This window comes from Chelonia mydas, chromosome 8, assembly GCF_015237465.2.
Source record: "Chelonia mydas isolate rCheMyd1 chromosome 8, rCheMyd1.pri.v2, whole genome shotgun sequence".
Taxonomy (NCBI): domain Eukaryota; kingdom Metazoa; phylum Chordata; order Testudines; family Cheloniidae; genus Chelonia; species Chelonia mydas.
Genome location: NC_057854.1, coordinates 90,810,845 through 90,836,265, shown reverse-complemented (window position 1 = coordinate 90,836,265; position 25,421 = coordinate 90,810,845). Strand labels below are relative to the sequence as shown.

At 43.1% G+C, this 25,421-nt stretch overlaps 1 protein-coding gene and 1 long non-coding RNA gene across 4 annotated transcripts in view; one reads left to right on the top strand and one right to left on the bottom strand.

The window, feature by feature from the left end:
* The window catches only part of HOOK1 (hook microtubule tethering protein 1), a 65,186-nt gene that overhangs the window by 2,809 nt on the left and 36,956 nt on the right, over positions 1–25,421 (top strand). The window contains exons 1-4 of one of the 3 annotated variants that reach the window (XM_007059046.4): positions 7,884–8,101; positions 19,694–19,779; positions 22,512–22,584; positions 22,957–23,007. In XM_007059046.4, coding sequence (XP_007059108.1) covers positions 8,051–8,101; positions 19,694–19,779; positions 22,512–22,584; positions 22,957–23,007 — 261 coding nt within the window. In that variant the 5' untranslated portion in view covers positions 7,884–8,050. Of the gene's footprint in view, positions 1–7,883; positions 8,102–19,693; positions 19,780–22,511; positions 22,585–22,956; positions 23,008–25,421 lie in introns of those variants that run through there. The other 2 variants (XR_005226588.2, XM_037907692.1) reach the window with 2 other exon arrangements.
* On the bottom strand, positions 21,050–24,674 carry LOC119566973. The gene is made up of 2 exons (XR_005226597.2): positions 23,820–24,674; positions 21,050–21,632 (listed from the first exon to the last, which is right to left on the bottom strand). It is a non-coding gene; the product is annotated as an uncharacterized LOC119566973 (long non-coding RNA).

Below are 25,421 nucleotides of genomic sequence, written 5' to 3'. Positions count from 1 at the left end.
CTAGTACAGGCATACCTTCTGTTTTAGCCTGGCAGACAATGACCTGTCCTTGATTATAGACGCTTTCATCACCCTCCCATCTGGACTACAGCAATGCAATATAGCTCGGCATGAAGCCATCAACCCTTAGGAAACTTCAACGAGTACAGAATGCTGCGGCACATCTCCTCAGCAACACACGCTACAGTGAGCACAAGAGATCTGTCCTCCCCTCCTTAGATTGGCTTCCTACAGAATACTGAGTAAAGTTTAAGGTCTCAGTCCTTATCTTCCAGGTGCTCAATGGACCAGGTCTAGCATATCTAATTGGTAGCCTAAAGCTCTAAGGTTAGGACTGTCGTTGACACCTCCGCTCTATAGGTACAATGGAACGTTCTATCATAAGTGTAAAGCTTGTCTGGGCAGGAGATAAAGCTATCTCAGGGATCATGCAGAGACTGCCCAACAAACTTCCATCACAAACATCACCGACAAGTGCAAGGCACTCTTCTTCAACTTTGCCTTCTCTAATATAAACACATAGATGCTTATACATCTTAAAAAATTACAAAACCAAAACACTGGACTACACACACTTCTCCCCTGACTGCTGATGAAAGAAAGAACAAACCACATGTGACAGCTCTTAGTCACATCATTTAGGGCAGGGATCTCAAACCTGAATCACCAGGAGGGCCACATGAGGACTAGTACATTGGCCTGAGGGCCACATCACCGACACCCTCTGCCCCCGGCCCTACCCCACTATACCGCTTCCATGAGGCCCCACCCCTGCCCACCTATTCCCACCCCTTCCCCGCCCCCATTCCAACCCCTTCCCCAAAGTCCCCACCCCAACTCCGCCCCCTCCCTGTCCCTATTCCAACCTCTTCCCCAAATCCCCATCCCCTTCTTCTCCACCTCCTCCCCTGAACACGTGGCTCCCCGCTCCTCCCCTCTCCCTCCTGGAAAGCGCTAAGCACCTGGAGTTAGGCAGAGGAGCGGGGACGCGGCGCGCTGTGGGGATGGAGAGCAGGGGGGAGGGGAGCTTGGCGGGCGGCAGGAAATAACCCCGCGGGCCGCATGTGACCCGCAGGCGGCGCGTTTGAGACCCTGACTTAGGGTATGTCTAAACTGCATAAAAAAAAGCGAGACTCAGAGCCTAGGCCAATTGCCTCAGGCTCACAGGGCTCACTCTACTGGGCTAAAAATAACAGTGTGGACATTCCCACTCGGGTTGAAGCCCAGACTCTGAGATTCTCCTCCATTGCTGGGTTTTAGAACCCGGGCTCCAGCCTGCGCGGGAATGGCTACGCTGCTAACACATAGCATGAGCCTGAGTCAGTTAACCCGGGCTCTGAGACTTGCTACCATGGGGTGGGAGGTTGGAGTGTAGTTTTACCCTTAATGCGCTATTGGAAGGCACTCAGATACTATGATGATGAGGGCACTATAAGAACCTATGTGTAATACACTAGAACCAACTGACATAATTAAATGGTAAAAATCAAACAGTATAAGAGACTGTTAGAGATGGCAATGCCTATATTCCTATGGAAAAAAAATCATAGCTAAGGTCATGGGGAGTGAATACATCCTCCTTATACCTGTTCATTGAAACAAAAAATCAATAGCTCCTAAATTTTATATATCTAAGTGTGCACAAAAAGTGTGTTGTCTATCTGTCCCAGGTTGTTTTGAAATCTGTTTGGGCAGTTATTATACAGCTACCTGTGGTGACATAGCTGGCTGCACCAGCTATTACCATGTGGAGAGGAGTCTTGAGTTCAAGACTAGAAATTCAATTCTTCTCCTCTCCAAACTCTGTCAGAGAACATTCTCACTTGCTGTGGGCAAAGAGAGAGTGAACAGATTGTGTCACCCTTGAGACCTTACAAACTGACAGTCTTTGGAGTAGCATTAACAGCAGCCGCTGAAGAAGATACGGTATCTGTCCTCTGGGCTATACAGTGATGCTGAGTACTTGATTATAAAAAGAAAAGGAGTACTTGTGCACCTTAGAGACTAACAAATTTAGTTGAGCATAAGTTTTCGTGAGCTACAGCTCACTTCTTCGGATGCATTCAGTGGAAAATACAGTGGGGAGATTTATATACATAGAGAACATGAAACAATGGGTGTTACCATACACACTGTAATGAGAGTGATCACTTAAGATGAGCTATTACCAGCAGGAGAGGCGGGGGGGTTGGGGGGTGCATTTCCAGCAGTTGACAAGAACGTCTGAGGAACAGTGGGGGGTGGGGGTTTTACTTTGTGTAATGACCCATCCACTCCCAGTCTCTATTTAAGCCTAAGTTAATTGTATACAGTTTGCAAATTAATTCGAATTCAGCAGTCTCTCGTTGGAGTCTGTTTTTGAAGTTTTTTTGTTGAAGAATTGCAACTTTTAGGTCTGTAATCGAGTGACCAGAGAGATTGAAGTGTTCTCCAACTGGTTTTTGAATGTTATAATTCTTGACGTCTGATTTCTGTCCATTTATTCTTTTACGTAGAGACTGTCCAGTTTGACCAATGTACATGGCAGAGGGGCATTGCTGGCACATGATGGCATAGATCACATTGGTAGATGTGCAGGTGAATGAGCCTCTGATAGTGTGGCTGATGTGATTAGGCCCTATGATGGTGTCCCCTGAATAGATATGTGGACACAGTTGGCAACGGGCTTTGTTGCAAGGATAGGTTCCTGAGTTAGTGGTTCTGTTGTGTGGTGTGTGGTTGCTGGTGAGTATTTGCTTCAGGTTGGGGGGCTGTCTGTAAGCAAGGACTGGCCTATCTCCCAAGATCTGTGAGAGAGATGGGTCGTCCTTCAGGATAGGTTGTAGATCCTTGATGATGCGTTTGGAGAGGTTTTAAAAGTAAGAGGAAAAAATGACAATCCAGAATGAAAAAGAGATGAGAGCTCTGTAACTATCCTCAGACCTCCCTGCACTGTTTCGGGGAAATAAGAAGCAATATTAGACTTAACTAGAGTAATTCATCTATATTTTACTCCTTCAAGTATGGAATTTTTCCAACAATACTTAACAAGCAAATTTTGTATTACATTTTGAGCATTCTATTTGCTGCTAAAACAATTATACCAACAGAACAAAACCTTAACTATTGTTGTACCACTAAGACATAACATCCAGTCTTTAGTCTGTTATGTCCGGATCCAAAGAAGCCAATCATGACTTCAATTAACTAAAAATACTTTCATTAGAACAAGAAACAGCAACATAAAAAATTAATCAAGTTGCCACAACATGAGATTACCTTATTGCAGGCTACTACTATTCTATTCCTTGCTGCAACCAAGTTACAATGGGCAAGGCTTTTGCACTGTACCACCCAGCCTGTACCACACCCTAAAGGTGCTGTGTCCTGACAGAAGAAAAGGAGTACTTGTGGCACCTTAGAGACCAACAAATTTATTTGAGCATAAGCTTTCATGAGCTACGGCTCACTTCATCAAATGCATCCGATGAAGTGAGCTGTAGCTCATGAAAGCTTATCAAATAAATTTGTTCGTCTCTAAGGTGCCACAAGTACTCCTTTTCTTTTGCGAATACAGACTAACACGGCCGCTACTCTGAAATGTGTCCTGACAGTAACACCACTCATTCTTAAAAATTCCAACCATCTCAGCCTGACTCTGCTTTTAATTAAGTATATCCCAATTTTCTGTTCACAGTATAGTGGAAGGCAGTGTCGTCCAGTGGATAAGATACAGAAGTGGTTTCTATTTCCCTGTTCTGCCACTTGCTGCATGACCTTAGACAAGTCATTTTGGACAGTTATAAAGTTTGGCCTCTGATTTTTGGTTGCCCGACTTGAGACACTTACGACCTCATTTTCAGAGATGCTAACTATACACAGCTCCCACTGACATCAACTGGAATTGTAGGAACCTTAGCGCTTCTGAAAATCATGTCCAACAGTCTCCAATTTGGCACCCAAAATCAGTGGCTACTTTTAGAGAATGTGGGCCTTGGCTTCTCTGTGACTTCCTATCCCAACCTGTAAATTGGGAATAATGTTTGATGAACCTTTAGAGGGATGAGATCGCTAAAGTAATATCTTTTATTGGAGCAACTTGTGTTGGTGAGAGAGACAAGCTTTTGAGCTACACAGAGCTCTTCCTCAGGTCTGGAAAAAGTATTCAGAGTGTCACAGTTAAGGTCAAAAAATAAATTATCATAACTAGTTTCCACATATTGTAAGGGATCATTCAAGACAAAGTAGCCTGTTAACACCCCAGTAGTCATAGGACAAAAAGGGGGTTAGTGGATACAAATTGTTGTAATAAGTCATAAATCCACTATCTTTATTAAGACAATGATTTTTAATGTCTTTGTAAAGTTCATCAAGATCTACAGAGGAAAAGCTCCAGATAAATGCTAATTATTATTATTTATGGTTGAGACAAAGTGAGATATCTCTGTATCAAATTATGAACTCCACTTTGTATTTTGGGCTAAACACATATCCAAACTTGCCTGACAGCAGCCTATTATGTATTCCAGACAGCTGCCCTGCCCAGGAAAGGTGCTTGAAACCTTATTGAAAGACTATCACTGAGAAGCCACCAAGACTGCGATCTGGGGCCATCAATTATGTTTCTTAACTTCTGGCCCCCAAGAAACAGTGGTTTTTCTACACTGGGGACTTAGGAACAGTGCACATTAGGACTTTTGTTTTCAAAGACCTGGATCTTTTAAGTGCTTTCAGAATAAAGTTTTGCTGATTAAGATATTTCTTTGCTAAGCTTGTGCTCCTTTCTTTCCTACCATATTGCCATCAGAGGGGTTCAACTAGAATCCCAGAGTGCCCACAGCCTAGATGGAGCTCTGGGGAAGCATGTATAAGAAACTGCAGGGGAAGAGGGCCTGTGCAGATCTTAGACCCTGATTGTGGGATCTAGAGTGGCTGGGTGGCAGCGCCACACATCTCAGCAAAAGAGCATCAAAGAAGATGTCTGAAGTCTAGAACTAGAAATAGTGACGGGCCTATATACAGATCAAGTTGACTTGGAAGCATGGGGGACCAAACACCTGGTTCCACCCGCAACAGACCATACAGAGTGGTACTGGGCCAGGCTGTCACAATTATTACTATCGTTAATGCTGGGAAACACTTTTCAGCGTAAAACGGTGCCTGAGGTGCTGGGAGGTTGTGCGGGGGCAGTGGCCGCGTGGGTGGAGATGGGAGGGCGAAGTCGCGTCGGCTGAGGGCATGTGTGTAACCCTTCTGCCAGGCCAAGTTGATAGCAGCAAGGGCCAGGTTCAGTACACAGGGGTTCCCTCTCATCAAAGTAAATACAAAACTGGCTCGAGCCCCCACCCAGTGACCTGGGAAAATCTTACACACCCCCTGGGCGCCTCAAAGAGGCAATACTTCCCCTCTCGCAAGCACAGAGTCTCGGTGAAGTAGAGAATCTTTAATAACATGAGGTAAACGACATCAGCGTTAAATTGGGGAAACACCACAACTAATGTTCATTAACCAAACCATGAGCAAAGACCCACCCCAGAAAATTGGGCCACATCCTTTCCCTCGGGTTCTTGAGTCCCAGAACCCAAACGTCTCTTGAGTCCAGCAATCCTCAAATCACCCAAAATCCAAAAAAGTCCAGCCCCAGAGTTCAAAAGTTCATCTGCAGAGTGTTACTCCCCAGTCTGGCTAAAATGTGCCTGTGTGTGGGGGAAAGAGGTAAGTGGTACCTTACGTGTCCTGAAGCTGACTGCCCCACAGGGCTCTGCTCTGCTACGCTGTCTCACGAACGGCTCTGCTCCACCACGACCGGCTCCGCTCTGCACAGCTCGCCGTCTCACGAACAGCTCTGCTCAGCTCGCCGTCTCACGAACACACCGCTGTCTCACGAACGGCTCCGCTCCACACATGACTGGCTCCGCTCTGCTCAGCTCGCCGTCTCACGAACAGCTCCGCTCTGCACAGCTCGCCGTCTCACGAACAGCTCCGCTCTGCTCAGCTCGCCGTCTCACGAACAGCTCCGCTCTGCTCAGCTCGCCGTCTCACGAACAGCTCCGCTCTGCTCAGCTCGCCGTCTCACGAACACGCCGCTCTCTCACGAACGGCTCCACTCCACCACGACCGGCTCCATTCTGCACAGCTCGCCGTCTCACGAACACGCCGCTGTCTCACGAACGGCTCCACTCCACCACGACCGGCTCCACTCTGCACAGCTCGCCGTCTCACGACCGGCTCCACTCTGCACAGCTCGCCGTCTCACGACCGGCTCCGCTCTGCACAGCTCGCCGTCTCACGACCGGCTCCGCTCTGCACAGCTCGCCGTCTCACGACCGGCTCCGCTCTGCACAGCTCGCCGTCTCACGACCGGCTCCGCTCTGCACAGCTCGCCGTCTCACGAACGGCTCCGCTCTGCTCAGCTCGCCGTCTCACGAACACGCCGCTCTCTCACGAACGGCTCCACTCCACCACGACCGGCTCCACTCTGCACAGCTCGCCGTCTCACGACCGGCTCCGCTCTGCACAGCTCGCCGTCTCACGAACAGCACCACTGCACTCTAGATCTTCTGGCTCCCCACTACTTGACACAGTGCTCTTAGCGATTTCAGCTCATAGTAGTGGGGGCCTTAGTGCTGGTGCACCATAAGGCCAAAGTGAATGCAGCACAGTACCTGCAGCAAGACTCTTAATAGACCCAAAATTAGCTCTGACATTCCACAGTGGAGAAGGACAGAGGTGCAATTGGTGCTTCAGGCCCTCACAAAGGGGCCCAGACCACCAGGTACTAATACCTGTCTCAAGTCTCTCTCAATTCACAGAGTTTTGGAACCCATGTCCCTTGCCTAGCGAGTGCTACTCAGTTGATGGTGAGTCCCTCCATCATAACAAAAGGCCAAGTACAGTTCCAAGCACAGTTCCCATAATCAGGGTAATAACAATTTACTCTTCCCGCCCCAATAACAAAGACACTGGGGATCCCACAACAGCCAAAGTGACCATTTGGGCAGTTATGGCCTCATTCTAGGCGGGGTGGGTGTGCCTATGCAAATTGAGATCAGCCCCTGAAGTTCTTTTCCACAACTTGCCACACCTCACCACCAGATGTCAGGGTGGAGCCCATCCTGACTCTGCTTACATGTGGATGAGGGGGCAGTGGGCGTGGTGTGGGTGAGGAGGTGGAGGGGCCTGTGTGCACAGGGTGGTGGCGACGACGGGTTGGAGGCAGGGTGACCAGACAGCAAGTGTGAAAAATCAGGACAGGGTGGTGGTGGTGGGGGGGAGTAATAGGAGCCTATATAAGAAAAAGACCCAAAAATCGGGACAGCGGGCCACCCAAGCTGGAGGTGCAGTGGCGTCTGGTGGGTTGGGGGCCAGGACGGTGGGGCTGTGGTGGTGATGGGGGCCAGTAGCAGGGGCTGATGGGACCGTCGCCATAGGCTGATGGTGGTGGGTGACTGGTGGCTGTGACAGTGGCCGAGGGGCTGGACGGCGGCTGGGGAGACGGAGACGGAGAGGCAGGGGAATGGGCTGCGGGGCTTTGGTGGCGACGGTGGTGGCGGCAGCGACTGAGGAGGGCTGAGCCAGGCTGACGGGCGCAGGGCTGGGCCGCAGGAGGGGGGCGGGGTGGTGCGCGCGCTGGGGCTGTCCGACGGGGTGGTTGTTTCAGGTGAAGGAGAATCTCCCGCTTGGACTGGCCGTTGGCCAGCTCTGAGAGCCCCAGCCAGCAGCTCTCCCGGCTTCCCTTGCGCGGCCCCGATCAGCGCTCGCTCCCCGGCCGAACCCTCCCCGCCTCTGGATTCCCTGATTGGTGCAAATGCGTGGTGGGCGAGGCTCTTGGCACTAGCCCCGCCTTCCCTTCCAGTGATTGGAGAGCTCCTATGTCAGTCAAGGCCAGGGCAGTGGGCGGGTGTGGCTGGGTGACCGTGGCGCTGTAGCGCGGGGGGAGGAGGGGTTGTCACGTAAGCTGCGCATTGTGTTAGGCGTAAGTGAGGTTAGTGCATTGAGGTGGTTACGTAGCGCTCCTGAGAGAGGAGCCGGCCAGCGCACGGAGGAGGAGGAGGCCGCCGCCGCCGCCGCCATGGAGGCGAAGCCCAGCGAGCAGCTGCTCTGCGACAGCCTCATGCTGTGGGTGAGTAAGCCTGGGGCCGGGCGGCCTGACCCCTTTTGGGGCGGGCGGGGGGCTCTGGCCTGTCAGCAAGCTGCCCTGCATAAGCGATGCCCGTATCCTCCGCCCCGCATAACGTGCCCCTTGGTACCGTCACCAGCCTGTGCACCTGCCCCGTGTATTCATCCCCACGCCCGGTTAACACCGCCTCCCATTTAGTGGCCCTGGTCCGCGATCCCCGCGCTGTATCATTGCCCCTCGCCCGTGGGCTCATATCTTGTATAATGCCCCCCGCCCGCTATAATTCCCTGCCCGTCGCTGTGGCGTTCGCTGCCTTAGCAGCGTGGCTTGTATCTGTCACGGGTGGGTCTTGTCCCCTTTCCTCTCCTCAGGGGGTTTGCAGGAGGGTGTCTTTTTAAAATGCCCCCTTTATTAGATCTCTCCCTCCTATGCAGTGCCCCCCTTCCCCTCACGCCCTGTGTAATGTCCTCTCAGCTTACATAGCTTACACACCCTATACAGTGCATCCACGCCGCCCACACAAACAACTGGTTGAGTTCTTGCTTATGATGGTGTGCGTTTTGTAATGTGGCAGAAGCTGGGAATACCAGGACAGAGCTAGTTCTTAGGCAGTTTCCAGGCTCTCTTGTAGACCAAAGAGGTTTAGGTGCTTTGACTAAGTGGCCAGTCTTTAGATCTGAAGCAAAACCCCCCTACCTGCTTAGTGTTGCCATCATCACTCAATATTGGGTTAGTTTCACACTGCAATTTTAAATCCACAAAGAGTAGGATTGTCCTTTACCAGCATTCTGGAAGCATTAAACTCTTTTCTCTCATGCTTTAACCTGCTTTGAGGTTTGGTTTTAACTCCAGACTCTCTTGATCTGTGGTATCCAGAATCTTGTATTTGCTTTTTCTTTTGGGGTTTCCTTTCCACCTCTTACAACAGCAGATCACAGTCTGGCTTATGAGAGTGTGTTTGAAGAGGCTGACCTGCTCCGTGTGTCTCTGTCACAAGAAGAATGACACCTTCATTCTCAGGTTCCCTTTAATGCAATCCCTCGCCCTCTGATGATAGGCTGTGCAGTTCTGTGCTTTGATTAAACATTTATAGCTATAGCTGCTTCTAAAATAAAGTCCCACAGGAGGAAGTTTTATGTTTAAAAAATGGAGATTGTAAATGTCTCTTAAACACATAAACAATTTGCACCCCAGCTGAGGAGAGAGACTGTTTAAAATTAATTATCCTTCTCTCCTTTTAGTCTACTGCTGTCTTTATATAAAAAAAAAAAAAAAAAAAAAAAGTACTTGTGGCACCTTAGAGACTAACCAATTTATTTGAGCATAAGCTTTCGTGAGCTACAGCTCACTTCATCGAGCTGTAGCTAATGAAAGCTTATGCTCAAATAAATTGGTTAGTCTCTAAGGTGCCACAAGTACTCTTTTTTTTTTTTTTTGCGAATACAGACTATCACGGCTGCTACTCTGAATCCTCTCTTTTAAAGTTTCTCTCCACAGCTGAGTGTGACTATGTAAAGTCTGCCCCATCATTTAAGTTACCAGACATCTGCAACAATCTTGTCTAAAATGCTAGTGGTTTTGTGTGTGACATTAAAAAACAAACAACACAAAAAACCTCTTTGGCTACTGTCTTGAAATAATATCTGTGCAGAGTAATGTTAATTTTTAAAAAATAGTAATTTATATTTTATAATGTGTGTGTGAGAGAGAGAGAATTTTAATTTTTTCTAACTATTAAGTGAAAAGAAATAGGAATCAGACTTGATATGTTCTTTTACCAGCTTCTCGATTATGGTAGAAGGCTGCAGACCACTGAATTATGCATCAGCTTACGAAAGCTTATGCTCAAATAAATTCGTTAGTCTCTAAGGTGCCACAAGTACTCCTTTTCTTTTTGTGAATACAGACTAACACGGCTGCTACTCTGAAACCTGTCATAGTTAACAGGAGTGGTTTTGTGCCCTTTTAATATGCAAAGGGAAAATACTGCTAATGCTTACATCTCTGACCTAATAACCAAGGCTGTAAGAGATTGGGAAGGGAAATCTTAGAATCATAGACTTGTAGGACTGGTAGGGACCTTGAGAGGTCATCTACTCCAATCCTGTGCACTCATGGAAGAACTAAGTATTATCTAGACCATCCCTGACAGGTGTTCGTCTAACCTGCTCTTAAAAATCTTCAATGATGGAGATTCCACAACCTCCCAAGGCAATTTATTCCAGTGCTTAACTACCATGACAGGAAGTTTTTCCTCATGTCCAGTCTAAACTGCCCTTGCTGCAATTTAAGCCATTGCTTCTTGTCCTATCCTCAGAGGTTAAGGAGAACATTTTTTCCTCCCTCTCCTTGTAACAACCTTTTATGTACTTGAAAACTGTTATCATGTCCCCTCTCAGTCTTCTCTTCTCCAGACTAAACAAACCCAGTTTTTTCAGTCTTCCCTCATAGGTTATGTTTTCTAGACCTTTAATCATTTTTGTTGCTCTTCTCTGGACTTTCTCCGATTTGTCCACATCTTTCCTGAAATGTGGCACCCAGAACTGGACAGAATACTGTGGTTGAGGCCTAATCACCACGGAGTAGAGCGGAAGAATTACATCTCGTGTCTTGCTTACAACACTCCTGCTAATACATCCCAAAATTATGTTTGCTTTTTTTGCAACAGTGTTACACTGTTGACTCATATTTAGCTTGTGATCCACTGTGGGCCCCAAGATCACTTTCTGCAGTACTCCTTCCTAGGCAGTCTTTTCCCATTTTGTATGTGTACAACTGACTGTTCCTTCCTAAGTGGAGTACTTTGCATTTGTCTTTGTTGAATATCATCCTGTTTACTTCATACCACTTCTCCAGTTTGTCCAGGTTATTTTAAATTTTAATCCTACCCTCTAAAGTACTTGCAACCCCTCCCAGCTTGGTATCGTCTGCAAACTTTATATATGTACTCTCTATACCATTATCTAAATCATTGATGAAGTTGTTGAACAGAACCAGACCCAGAACGGGTCCCTGCAGAACCCCATGTGATATGCCCTTCCAGCTTGACTGAGAAATACCAGTTTTCCAACCTGTTGTGTGCTCACCTTATAGTTGCTCCATCTGGGTTGTATTTCCTTAATTTGTTTATGAGAAAGTCACAGGAGACGGTATAAGAAGCCTTACAAAAGTCAAGATATACTACGTCTAAACCCCCCCCCCCCCCCCGCTTGTTCCGTTTGTTCCTAGATCAGGAAGCAAATTAACTGGAAGTGAAATTTTTTATATGTAGAAAAATTGCTATTATGTTATAATTTGCATAAGAATCAAGTGACATTTCTTGTAACCAACAAGCTATTGTTGCAATAACAATGGTTTTGGAGCAGTGGGCAGGTTTGACCATTCTCAGATACCAATATCCTGTGAGTCTGATCATTGTCTTTTCAGCATTAGCATTCAGCATTAGCTTTGGTTTGGAAGCCTGTTAGATTATTTACAAAAACAATAAAAGGAAACTTACACCCAATTAACACTTAAAGTGCAGACTTAAATTGACAAAAGCAAAAATGTAAGATCTTAAAACATTTAGTACAGTGGTTCTCAAGCTCTTCAAAATTTGCAAGGCTTCATGTGAAACAAATAATTTGATTAATCAAAATTGAACATTCCCCTTCAGTTTTGCTCATATTTTGGCTGATTTCTTGTCTCCCTAGTTCAGGACTTGGCAGGTTCAAAGTGGCTTTGTCAAAAGATTTTTGGTGGAACTATATTGTACCAAATATTGAGAGACTTGCAGTAGGAATTATATAAAGCCAGTGTTAAGTTATACCAGGGCTATCTGGTCCAGAATGTTTCTTTGGAAATACTAGCCAGTTGGTGGGTGCCACATGGGAATGGGGGAGGGGAATTAATCACTCTTTAGAAGTAATTTAGAAATGCAGGGATAAAAAAATAACCAAGATAGAGATGGTTTAGCAGGACTTATAGGAAGTGGAACTCCATTTCTTACTCCTCCAACAAATTCAAACTATGTGCAAGCATATATGGAGTAAAGTATTTGTAAATATATGGGTATGTTTTATTACAGGGTCATGGAATTCAGATTCTCAATAGTAGTTTAAAAATAACTTCATTTTTTTCTGCTAACACATGCATAGTGTTACATGTTTAACATGTACAAAAATTAAATTCTGTATCTCTTTTCAGTCTGCCTTTCCTTCATCTTAGCATTGTTTCAGGGTTTTTTTTAGTTTTTTCCATTAATATACAAATAAAAATAGCCAATCTTAAGGCTCGCTGTAGCATAGATAAGAACAACTTGAGCATATATCCAGATTCCAGAATTTTTTCTTAGTGCTGAAATGGGTGTGTCTAACTTATTTTTATTAGGACAGCTTTAGACATTATGGGCCTAACTCTCATTTATACCTCAGCTGTTTATACAGCTCTAATCATGGAAAGGGACCATAAAGTGAGTGTAATTATAATTTATTTCCACATAAAGTTCCCTTTAAACTGATAGAGCAATGTAAAGGGGCCTTAGTGAAAACGAGAATCAGGCCCTGTATGTTCAGATTGTTTGTGTGTTGCTATTACAGGGTGTATGTATTGCCATATGTGGGGTGGTGTTTATGTTTGTTCTGTTTTTCTGATCTCACATCTTATTTCACTGATGTAACACGTAAGTTAGTGAATGCTTAACGGTATTAATAACCATATGCTGCTACAGTCTATGCAACTTTAATTTTCTATAACTATATCTAATATAGAATTCACTTCCAAAATAGCAGTGGGGTGGGGGGAAGATGCTTTGTATTTGAAAGAATAGTTAATAGAGACCTGTAAGCTATAATTATCTATAATATTAAGTGGTTTCAATTATTCTAGGTAATCATGAAAGAGAAGCTCAAGTGGTTTGTATTATCATTAGTATTGCAGAGGGATGTTCACCTTATTCATCATCATCCTTTTGGTTATGCATTTTTACTGATGCAATCCCTGTAGCATAAATACATATCCTCCATTGGGGGAGGGGAAAATGTGAATTACAGGTGTTAACTGATATTTGTACATATTGGATACCTGTTTAATATTTCAAAGGCATCACAGAATTAGTATGTTCTTCAGTCTGCTGTCTCATGGAATACTGTATTTTCAAATATAAAAAAGTTAGCTTAGATTAAGAAAAATATTTTTATAAGTGCCCAGGAGAAACTGAACTTCTGTTGGTCTAACACTATTACTTCCACACTAGTCCTCAAACTTAGATTTTCTGAATTGTGTCCCCGGAAAGAGAGCCTTTATTCCCTTCTTATTAGGGAAACCACAGTGCTTTCCACTGAGTTAAGAATGGAAATAATACCTGCAGCAACAGTCAGGGGAAGCTATCTTTAGAGAAGGCTTGTGTCATAGACACCTGTGTCACAGTGTCTTAGATATTTAAGTGCCTGGAACAATAGTGTCTAGACAGTTTCTTAACATGCAAAAGTAATTGCTTCTCTTGAATTTCCTTTAGCATTGTGCTTTATATCAGAGGAGGCATGTGGCCAAATTATGCTTTTACATAGAGTTACTTTAGATTTACACCAGAATAACAGAACAGAATTTCTTTTTTTTTTTTTTAGTAACATGACAAATACATACATGCAGTGCACTGACTTGCCTTTATGATGTCCAAGCATTACTTATGCCTCAGTCCTGCAAAGACACATGCTTAACTTCAGGCACATGTGTGGTTCCATTGTCTCAGTGAGCCTGCTCATGTGCCTAAAGTTAAGCATGAGTGTGGTTTACCTCACACTGAAGTCAAGTGTTCAGGATCATGCCAGTAACCTACTTTCTTAGTTATGCTGACAGGAAACTTTTTTTCTCCCTCTGTTCAGTATGTACACTTCTTATAATGTCTTTTAGACAGCGTTCTCATGCAAAACATATAAAACTTAACTCCTGTGATTCCAAAGTTTATGTGCTTGAGACAGTAAGTACCTAAGGAAATAGCTCTTAGCCAAGCCTTTGAGTGCTTCTACTACCTTTTTATAAGCAAAGGAGGAAAAAAGTCTTGGATATCTAGAGGAGCTATTTCATCCTCTCAAGTTCTAGCAGATGGTATTGCAGGTCAGGAATAACTCCGGCAGATGAGATTGATCACCATATTCAAGCCATCTACCTGGGGGGTTTTTAAGTTATTGTCGAGATTTATTTGGAATATATGGAAGTTGCAGTGTTAAAATCTTATTTGATCACCCACAAACCCAGGGGAAGATGCAGAGAGATTCTGCATTATAGAATGTTGAATCGCTGCCTCTGGGGAAGAAATCCTTATTTAAGATATTCTGTACTTATATCAGCCATTGGCACTGGTAAACATTCTTAGTGTTGACTTCCTCTCCGTGAGTGGCTGCATAATGTTAGTTTGGGGCATTTTCTTAGTCCTAATCTTTTCTTTCTTCCCACTTGTAAAAAATCTGTAAACATTTCTATTCAAAATCTCTTTGGAGGCTAAACCTGTAGAACCTGTCCTCATAACTAATTTAGCTGTGGTAGCTGCTGGAGAGCCTCCAGATTAGATCCTCAGGTGGAAATTCGGTTTTTCCCCCCCTTCATCCAAGCACAGAAAACTAGAAACCTATCTGATAACTAGATATAAGTATGGTCCTACATAAAAATGTATAGCTATTTGATGATGGAACATGCAACTTCTTAGGAGAAATCACATTAAGAATTATGTCGTAAGATGTGTAATACATCCTTCAAAGCATATGCAATCATCAGCCTAATAGTTGTGCTTCTACGCCATAAAGTTTTTGCCCCACCCAATGGAGTGGGGAGCAAAGGTGATTTAAGTTGGATTCTGGGCTGTACTGGGTGCAAAAATGGGCCCCAGCACAAGTGAGAGCTGTTCCTGCATGCTCTAACTTGCAGCAGCCTATCAGAGATTGCCTATGGACTGCAGTGCTTGTGGGAGCCCTACACTGCACTAGGAGAATCATCCCCCTGGTCCTTTGCAGTGCCTTTGACTTCTGTAGGCTATGGGGTGGGGGATAGAATTTTCCTAGGATATATTTCTCTTCACAGTGTCAGTTTAGCAAAGTTCCTGTCATTTTTCTATAAATGATTCTACTGCAAGTAATGGATCCTGCTTCCACTGAAGTCAGTTGCAAACCTCCATTGTCTTCAGAGGTCCAAAATCAGCCTGTAAATCGTGGAAAATTACTGAGACCTATATAATATTAAAAAAACAAAAAACCTTGCTATTTACTTTCATATTGCCATTACCAGCAATGATGAGTTTAAAAATACACTGCAGGAGTACCAAGTATCAGAGGGGTAGCCGTCTTAGTCTGTATCCACAAAAACGAGGAGGAGTCTGGTGGCACCTTAAAGACTAACAGAAGTAGGCTCCTCACTAGGCTGCTCTTAAACCAAACTAAATGTATATTAGCATACCTAGAAGCAAATTAAATGGCAAAGATATACTTAGCAAGCACACAAAAAAAAACTCTCAGGCAAAAGTGAGCATAGCCTCATAAGAACATAAACCGATTATCTTGGTTGCCTATGTTGCTCACAGCTATCAAAAAGTGACCCTGTACAACAAAGGAGAACAGAGAGCAAGTTCTTTTTGGCGAGTGCTTCTTTCCTTTTAATCCTAATTAGCAGCTTCTATTCCAGGAGATACCAGCATGTATAAAGTAGCACTACATGTCAGAAGGTTCATTAAGACCTTGTTTACTTACTTAAACAAGGGTTGAAAATGTTTATAGAAGTAAAGTGGTATGGCACATTGATGTGCATCGCAATCTTTAGGTATGAATGCCCATAAACTGAAAATTATGTTCTCCCAGTATAATGTCACTGGAAGTCTGAATTCAGATTTGCTCGAGCGTGACTCTTAGGCTTCTAAGCCCATCCTTACATTGGGCTGCTGTGTGTTGAGGGCTGCTCTGTTACAAGTTGAGACTCGTCCACAGCTGTTCTAGGGCTGTTTTCTCTAACTTACTTTTTATGCTACCAGGGACTACTGACTGTGTGCTTACCTACCTAGTGTAATGTAGGATAAGAACCACATCTTAATATAAAACACTCCAATTATGTTCTCTTTTTGCTTGAGCCATTTTCTGCCTGCTTATTTCAACTTAAACGCAACATCTTATGTTCTGGGCCCATGGACAATCTTTATAAAACACAATGCATAACAGTCGTCTCAAGCTTCCACAGCTTGAAACAGGGTCTCCCACCACCCCTGCCTAAATAATCATACCCAAATCATGGGAGAATAGACGAATGAATCAATATTATCCAAAGGCCGGCAAATCCAAGCTTTGGCGAATGGATGGGAGAAGCAGAATTCCACCATTGATAATCCTTTCCTGAAACGGCTTTATCATTTGTAGAGAGGTCTCCAAGGTAACCAGGACTCTGCATATTTTACGGCTTTATAAATTGAAGTCAACACGTTAAAACTGTACTCAGAAATTAACTAGAGGCCAGTCAGAGCATGGAGCAGAAGTGTTGTCTGCAAATCTGTAGCAATAACAGGAATCCACAAAGCAGATGATCAGACACTTGACACAGTGTATCCCAGACTGTGCATGTAAAAATGTCTATTGAAGCACTGTCAGTGTTGGAGGTATGCATGTGACTTCTAGGATTTTTTTTTAAAAGGCCCCAGAGGCGATCCCGGCAATTACAGGCCAGTAAGCCTAACTTCAGTACCAGGCAAATTGGTTGAAACTGTAGTAAAGAACAGAATTGTCAGACACATAGATGAACACGATTTGTTGGGAAAGAGTCAACATGGTTTTTGTAAAGGGAAATCATGCCCCATTAATTGACTAGAATTCTTTGAAAGGGCCAACAAGCGTGTGGACAACAGTAATGCAGTGTATAAAGTGTACTTAGATTTTCAGAAAGCCTTTGACAAGGTCCCTCACTAAAGGCTCTTAAGCAAAGTAAGTTGTCATGGGATAAGAGGGAAGGTAGTTTCATGGATCAGCAACTGGTTAAAAGATAGGAAACAAAGGGTAGGAATAAATGGACAGTTTTCAGATTTGAGAGGGGTAAATAGTGGTATCCCCCAGGGATTTGTACGGGGACCAGTCCTATTCAACATATTCATAAATTATCTGGAAAAAGGGGTAAACAGTGAGGTGGCAAAATTTGCAGATGATACAAAACTGCTCAAGAAAGTTAATTCCGAAGCAGACTGCGAAGAGTTACAAAGGGACCTCACAAAACTGGGTGACTGGGCAACAAAATGGCAGATGAAATTCAGTGTTAATATAGGCAAAACATATATTATATTGGAAAATATAATCCCAACTATACATATAAAATGATGGGATCTAAATTAGCTATTACCACTCAAGAAAGAGATCTTGGAGTCATTGTGGATAGTTCTCTGAAATCATCCACTCAATATGCAGCGGCAGTTAAAAAAGCGAACAGAATGTTGGGAATCATGAAGAAAGGGATAGATAATAAGACAGAAAATATCATATTGCCTCTATATAAATCCGTGGTATGCCCACATCTTGAATACTGTGTACAGATCTGGTTGCCCTGTCCCAGAAAAAACATATGTTGGAATTAGAAAAGTTACAGAAAAGGGCAACAAATTATTAGGGGCATGGAGCAGTTTCCATATGAGAAGAGATTAATAAAACTGGGACTTTTCAGCTTGGAAAAAAGATGAGTAAGGGGGGAAATGATAGAGGTCTATAAAATCATGACTGTTGTGGAGAAAGTAAATCAGGAATAAGAACTAGGGGTCACCAAATGAAATTAATAGGCAGCAGGTTTCAAACAAACAAAAGGAAGTTTTTCTTCACACAGTGCAGGTAACTTGTGGAATTCTTTGCCAGAGGATGTTGTGAAGGCGAAGACTATAACAAGGTTCAAAAAAGAACTAGATAAGTTCTTGGAGGATAGGTCCATCAGTGGCTATTAGCCAGACTGGGCAGGGATGGTGTCCCTAGCCTCTGCTTGCCAGAAGCTAGGAATGGGCAACGGGATGGATCACTTGGTGATTACTTGTTCTGTTCATTCCCTCTGAAAGCCCCTGGCATTGGCCACTGTCGGAAGACAGGGTACGGGGCTAGATGGACTTTTGGTCTGACCTAGTATGGCCGTTTTTATGTTCTTCTGTTTTGTGCTGCTCCTGGTGGAGCATAACAGAACACTGTCCCTTCACTGGGCTCATAATTTAGCAACGATTGAGCCCTTAGATATAAACTCTTAGGGGCAGGGATTGTCACTGTGTGTGTGTAGCATTTAGCACAATGGGACCTTTATTCTAATTGGAGCCTCTGGCACTTCAGCAGAGGTTCTCAAAATGGGGGTTGGGACCCCTCAGGGGGTTGCGAGGTTATTACATGGGGGCTCGCAAACTGTCAGCCTCCACCCCAAACCCCGCTTTGCCTCCAGCATTTATAATGGTGTTGAATATGTAAACTAGTGTTTTCATTTATAAGGGGTGGGGGGGGGTCGCACTCAGAGTTTTGCTATGTGAAAGGGGTCACCAGTACAATAGTTTGAGAAACAGTGCACTACAGTAATATAAATAGTAATTTCCTACAAAAATGCATTAAAAGATGTATAATTAGGTTGCAAACTGAAAATGGAGGTGTTAGAGCTTCTTAAACAAAGGTTTCAAGACATTTTTTATAATGGAAGGTGTTAGGTTGCCTGACACTTCCATCTCCCCCTATCCAGGTACGAGAGACTAAATGGGAAAAGCTTCTTTATATATAACCATTAGGAAATTCAAATGTTCATTGTCTGTTATGTACCTTTCTCCTGGTCTTGTATTCCAGCTCTTTTGTAAGAGCTTCAAAATACTGTTACATGTTAAAGAAGGGTTTCATGAATTTTAGTTATATGTTTGATATGGAGTCCAAAATGTAAGGATGATTTTGGAATCTCCTATGTTCCAAGCAAGTGTGTTTCCAGTATGCAACACTTGCACACTCTAAGAATATAAAAACAACTAAGAATGATTGAAGAATGCGATAACTGTTCTGTATCCATACGTTTTTTCCCCACCCAAAAACACACATCTTCATCTGTTTTTATATAACTTTTTTTGCAATAATCTTAGAGGTCTTAAGGGAGGTGAGCATTTATATTTAACATATACATTATGATGGATTGAATTGGGATTGTTTGAAATTAGAATATTTCTCTCGATGCCTCCCTTTTTATTATTTTTAAGCAAATTTTTGATGAGGGTTTTTAAACATCCAGAATGAAAGCTTTGTCACCTAATTTAAGAAACAAGTAAATGTTGCACCAGTCTCTCAAACTGATGTTAATTCACAAGTTTAGTTTACAATGAGAGATAGGAATACCACTACTATGAAAAAACACTAGGTCAGCATATTTGATTATTTTAAACCAATATTGGTAATTGCTTTTCTGTCAAAGTATTGAGCAGAAATAGTTTATTGGCTTAGTTTACACATTATTTAGTTTGTGGAAGGGATTTTCATGTTCCAGACAACTTAAAATAAAGAGGCATCTTACTAAAGGTTCATACTAAGGAAAAATAGAGAAGTGTATCTAATTTCCTGTTTCTTTCTATGTTGAACTGGAAACATATTATTTGCCTTTCTTTAGTTGCAGACGTTTAATACCTCTGGACCCTGCAAAGATGTTCAAGACTTGACAAATGGTGTTGCAATGGCACAGGTACTTCATCAAATGTAAGTTGACAGTTAAGTTCAAAAAGTATATATCAAATTACTCTATGTTCTTATTTACTCTTTTACCATAGTACGAGATATTCAGAATAACAAAGTATATCTTCCTAGAAAATGTTACATATCTCAATTTGTATGATATGGATGTTGTAACTGAGCGAAAAAGATGCCTTTATGGTGTCACAGTGGGGTTGATACTGACTGAATATCAACAACATGATAGAGTGGATGGTTTGGAGTAATTTCTCCACCCTCTTCTCCTCTGAGCTTTTAGTTTGGTTTTTTTAGTATAAGCATAGCTGAAGCACAGATTTTCCCTTCTGTCCCATAGATTGTTCAGAACTAGTTTGCGATGGAAAATGGATTTATTACAGAATATGTTTGCAGTATTGTTGTAGTTGTGTTGGTCTCAGGATATGAGAGAGACAAGATGGGTGAGTTAATATCTTTTATTGGCCCAATTTCTGTTAGTGAAATAGAGAAGCTTTTGAGCTCCAAAGAGCTCTTCTTCAGGAGTTTGAAAGCTTGTCTCTTTCACCAACAGAAGTTGGTCCAATAAAAGATATTAACTCACCCATCTTGTCTCTCTTATTACAGAATAGGCTAATGGGAAAAGGTTTTGGGAGCATACATTGAATCTTTGTGTCTTGTTCATGGTGGGAAAAAATGATATGGAATACAAACATTAGGATCATCACTGTTCTCTTTTCTGTCTGTGTCTTCATAAATTGTTTTTGTTTTCTCAGTTAATTAATTGGGACAAACTATCCCTAAATTCCCAATAGCAGTACTCATGGAACTAGATGCAGGTCAGAATGTGCAAGGAGTACAAGATCATAATTAATTTCTCTTGACACCATTTTCATGGATATCAGTGCTTGAGTCCTTGCTCTACTTTCCTTTTAGAGAGAGGAACTGGAAATTCAGCCTACATGTCTTTGTGTAGTACTGCTATTGGGTTTGCCCAACTCCTTGACCCTTATGTTTTAAGGGTAATTGGGAGCTTTTATAGTTCAAGTACTGAAGCGGTCATGGGAAAACCCCTATTTAAAAATGGGAGGGATATTGAAAATATTTTTCTGTCCTTCTGCTAAGATTACAACAGTGAATTGGGATTAGAATGGCGGAGTGGAGTCAAACACTAGTGGACATGTCACTTTGGTGGCATGCGCACTGTTTGAAACTGCAGTCAGCTCAGACACAAGATCATAACATCATACTGTCGCTGAAATAATGTTATGCCTCAACGCAGCATTGTGACTTTACTGCTGGCTCAGATAAGAAGAGAACAGTTTAATGCGGAGCCATATACTGTTTAAAAACACAGTTTTGGTGATTAGCAATTTGATAAGTGTAAGCAGGTGTCTTTCCCAACCTGCTCCAAAACATAGTACACACATGTTATATAAGGGCAAAGATAACCACCTTCTTAGGGTTTGGCTTTAACAAAATGATTTGAAGTGAAGTTACACAACTTTAAGCCCAAAATTACTCCTTCGGTTTGACTGCTCTTAGGGTTGCTCCCCGAGGACTGGTTAGCCTAGATCCTCTGACCAAAGGGGCAGCACCCACTTCTGTATCTTGGCTGGGTTAACAAACTGCACCTACCACAATCAGCAGAGATTAGTTAGCGTCTTCCTGCTGTAACTACATCCTCAGTTTGACAACGAACCATTGATAACTGCTCTTTGAGTACGGTGTCTCAGCCAGTTCTTCAACCACTTTATAGTAGTTTCATCTCAACCACATTTCCCTAGTTTGTTTATGAGAACATCTTGTGGGACTGGGACAAGAGCCTTACTAAAATCAAGATGTATCATGTATACTGTTTCCCCCAGCACGGTAGGCCAGTGACCCTGTCAAAGAAAGAAATTAGGTTGGTTTGGCATGCTGGCTATTCCTTATAACACTGTTATTCTCTAAGTGCTTACAAATTGATTGTTTAATAACTTATTTCAATATTGTTAAATGGTTCCATTGGTAAAGTAATAGCATGCATATGGACTGGCCTTTAAAGTCTCTCAAAGTCTCTTAATGAGAGCAAGATCCATTCAGTGGGACAACTTTATATTAGTGGCTCTGAAAAGAAATAGAAAAAGTTATGTAAAATGATAATCTAGAACAAATAACTTTTTTTCTTTCCTAATTCCGTTGACTAATTAAATTGCTATAGGATAAGTGTTTAAATATGTTTACTTTAACTGTAATTGCTCTAGCTGGTTTTTGTCAGTTCAGATTTTTTTTAAATTGTTTATTCTAAACATAAACATGATTTTTTTTGTCTGATGTTACAAAGCACAAAAACTAGGCGCAGTAAAGAAATATTTTAGATATTTGTGTTTTAATTCACTATATTCTTGAAGCCTCAAAATTTCTTCTGCCCTGCAGAGTGGAGTGTCTTCTAAGGAATCTCATTCCTTCGAAGTTTTTAAGGTCAGGCTTGACAAAGCCCTGGCTGGGATGATTTAGTTGGGGATTGGTCCTGCTTTGAGCAGGGGGTTGGACTAGATGACCTCCTGAGGTCCCTTCCAACCCTGATATTCTATGATTCTCTGATACCTAGCTTCGATGTCTTGTTCAGTAGAATTCACGCTCCAGGACAGAAAATTTCCAAGAATGTACCTCTTCGGATACTGTAGTGAATTTTCTAATATAAAACTAACGCTGGAGGTCTGATGTCTTATTTGAATTATGCCATTTTAATGTTTAGTAAATACATTTTATTTTTATTCTAGAGATGTTGCCTGGTTTGATGAATCATGGCTAAGCCGTATTAAAGAAGATGTTGGTGACAACTGGAGAATAAAGGTACCAAAAATGAAAGTTGGCAAAAGCTATTTGCAGTTGCTTAGGATGATGTTTCCTGAGTTTATCTAATATTACTATGTTGTAGTGTTGGGGGGGGGTTGTGTGTCAAAAAGAGCAGTAATTAACACATATATTCAAATTATACGTAACCAACTTGAACATATTTTACCATGATCTATGCTTCAGATGCAGTTCCTTTCTCATCTTAATTTTGTTCCAGCCTCATTAAATATTTTTGTCATAAAACTACAGTGTAGATTTTCTTAAATGAAAAATAAAATGCAGTCAGATTATACTTTTGTTTTTTATCTGAGAAAAGTATCTATTCTTAATAGTAGCATATAACCAATGTTATCTTTTATACACTGTTAGGCCAGTAATCTGAAAAAGGTTCTGCAAGGAATTATGGACTACTATCATGAGGTATGGAAAAAGCAGCAGTTTTGTTGTTTTTGTTCATATAACACATAAGGATTGGTCTTTTTTGCTAAAGTTAATCCTAACTCTAGAATAATACTAAATTGTTCCTATAATGATACTCTTTTTGTGAAATGTATGTTTATCACGTGGTATAAATGAAAATTCTCTCAATATAGAAATACTGAGGCCGCGTGTAAAACTTGTTTGGGTGGAGTGATGGGTATTTCTCAAGCATGCTATGACTTGACCAAGTAATAGAAACTCTGTTGAACTCAACACTGTGAATTTACACTGTCTAGTCCATTATGTTTTTAGCGGCAGACGTGTTCAGCCAGCTGCAAATGAAATTCTCCACAACCTGGTTCTGCCTCTTTACTACGACATTAATAATTGCACATCCTGCAGAAACATGCTTGCTGCCATATAAGAAGAAAGTGAGGCTTTTGATATTGCATATTTATAAAAGCATCCTTTTGTGGAAAAGTATGCGACCTTATTTGGCTTTAAAAGCTAACTAGAGCTAGGCCTTATAACTATTTGGATGAGAAATCCCCGGGGGGGGGGGAGGAGGAGAGAACATCCTGTGAAACAATTTGTGCTGCTGCTCTTAGATTCTGCAAATAGAAAAAACTGATTCTCTTAGCTTCATGGGTAGCCTGAAAGCTTTTAATGCAGCAGTCTGAATATATTTTTTGCATGTTTTTTTTTTTTTTGAAATAAGCAAGGATAATCTTATTTGATATTTATTCACTTAGTTACTTTTCTCCACAGTACGCTTGCAAAATCAGTATTTATTTTTGCCAGAATCTACTTACTCATTGGATAATTTTGCTTTACTCATGACTGAGAGATGGTCACTTCTATTCAAAGCTCCTTATTGTCACTTTCCAAAGCAATCTCTTGGGCTAAAATTTCAAATCTCTGTTCTAAGACTCAACGCAAATTGTTCTGGAAAACTTGCAGGGAGGGGGCAAAAAAAAAAAACTTGAATAAATTGATCAGACACTTAAATAAATGCACATTCAGGTTTTGACAAAATAATAATTTGATCACAGTACTTTTTCTGTTAGATTGTTAAGAAAAGGATACTAAATGACAACTGTTAATATACCACCCAACCTTGAGCCTTGAATTGCTATAAAGTGAGGCAGTTTAAAGTTAAGATTCCCACAGTAACCCTAATTCTGCCTACTTGAACACTTCTTTTTTTTTTAAACAAAAAGATATTTCATTCTGTGATTATGTGCAAGATAACCAGCTTCCATTTGACATACACAGTATAATAATGAAAACAAACAACTTTTTTATGTCCTTCTCTCCCACTAAGATTGCCAGTTGTGTTTATCTAAAACAGCTTTCACCAACTGGTCAATTGTGATCGACTGGTCGATCCTGGAGGATCTCCCAGTCGATCACAATCTCCAGTGTGCAGCTGGGCTGCCGCCAAGATAGGCTCCCTGCTGCCCCGGCCCCACGCCGCTCCTGGAAGCGGCCAGCGCAGCCTGGGGGCGGGGGGTCAGGGGTCTCCCGCCACACGCTGCTCCTGTCTGTAAGCACTGTCCCCACAGCTCCCATTGGCTGGGAATGGGGAGCTGTGGGGGCGGTGCTTGCAGAGAGGGGCATCACACACAGCCACGTGCTCCCCGCCCCCAGGGGCTGCAGGGGCGCATTGGCCCTTTCCAGGAGTGGCATGGGGCCAAGGTAGGCAGAGAGCCTGCCTTAGTGGCAGCCACGCTGCGCCACTGACCGGGAGCCTTTGGAGGTAAGTGCTGCCCGGCGGGAGGCTGCACCCCAGCTCTGAGCCCCCTCCTGGAGCCAGCACCCCGAGCCCCTTCTTGCACCCTGAACCCCCTCCTGCACCCTAAGCCCCAGCCCTGACCCTCCTCCCAGGACGAGCACCTCCACCTCTTCCTGCATCCTAGCCCTGACCCCCCTCCCATAGCCAGCACTCTGTATCCCCTCCTACACCCCAACACTCTGTCCCAGTCTGGAGCCCCCTCCTGCACCCAAACTCCCTCCCAGAGCTTGCACTCCTTACCCCCTCCTGCATCCCAACCCTCTGCCCCAGGCTCAGCCTAGAGCCCCCTCCCACATTGTGAAACTCTCGGCCCCAGCCCAGAGCCCGCATCCCCTCCCGAACCCCAACCCCCTACCCCAGCCTGGTGAAAGCGAGTGAAAGTGGGGGAGAGCGAGTGACGGGGGAGGGTGGGGGGAAAGGAGTGAGTGGGGTGGGACTTTGGGGAAGGGACAGGGCCTCAGGGAAGGGGCGGGGTAGATCGTGGGTTGTCCTTAAATTCAAAAAGTGATCTTGGGTGTAAAAAGGTTGGAGACCATTGATGTAAAATGTAGAAACAGTATTTTGTATTACTGCTCACCTGTTCCAGGAGCATGTAACTAGTGATCATATAATACTTATG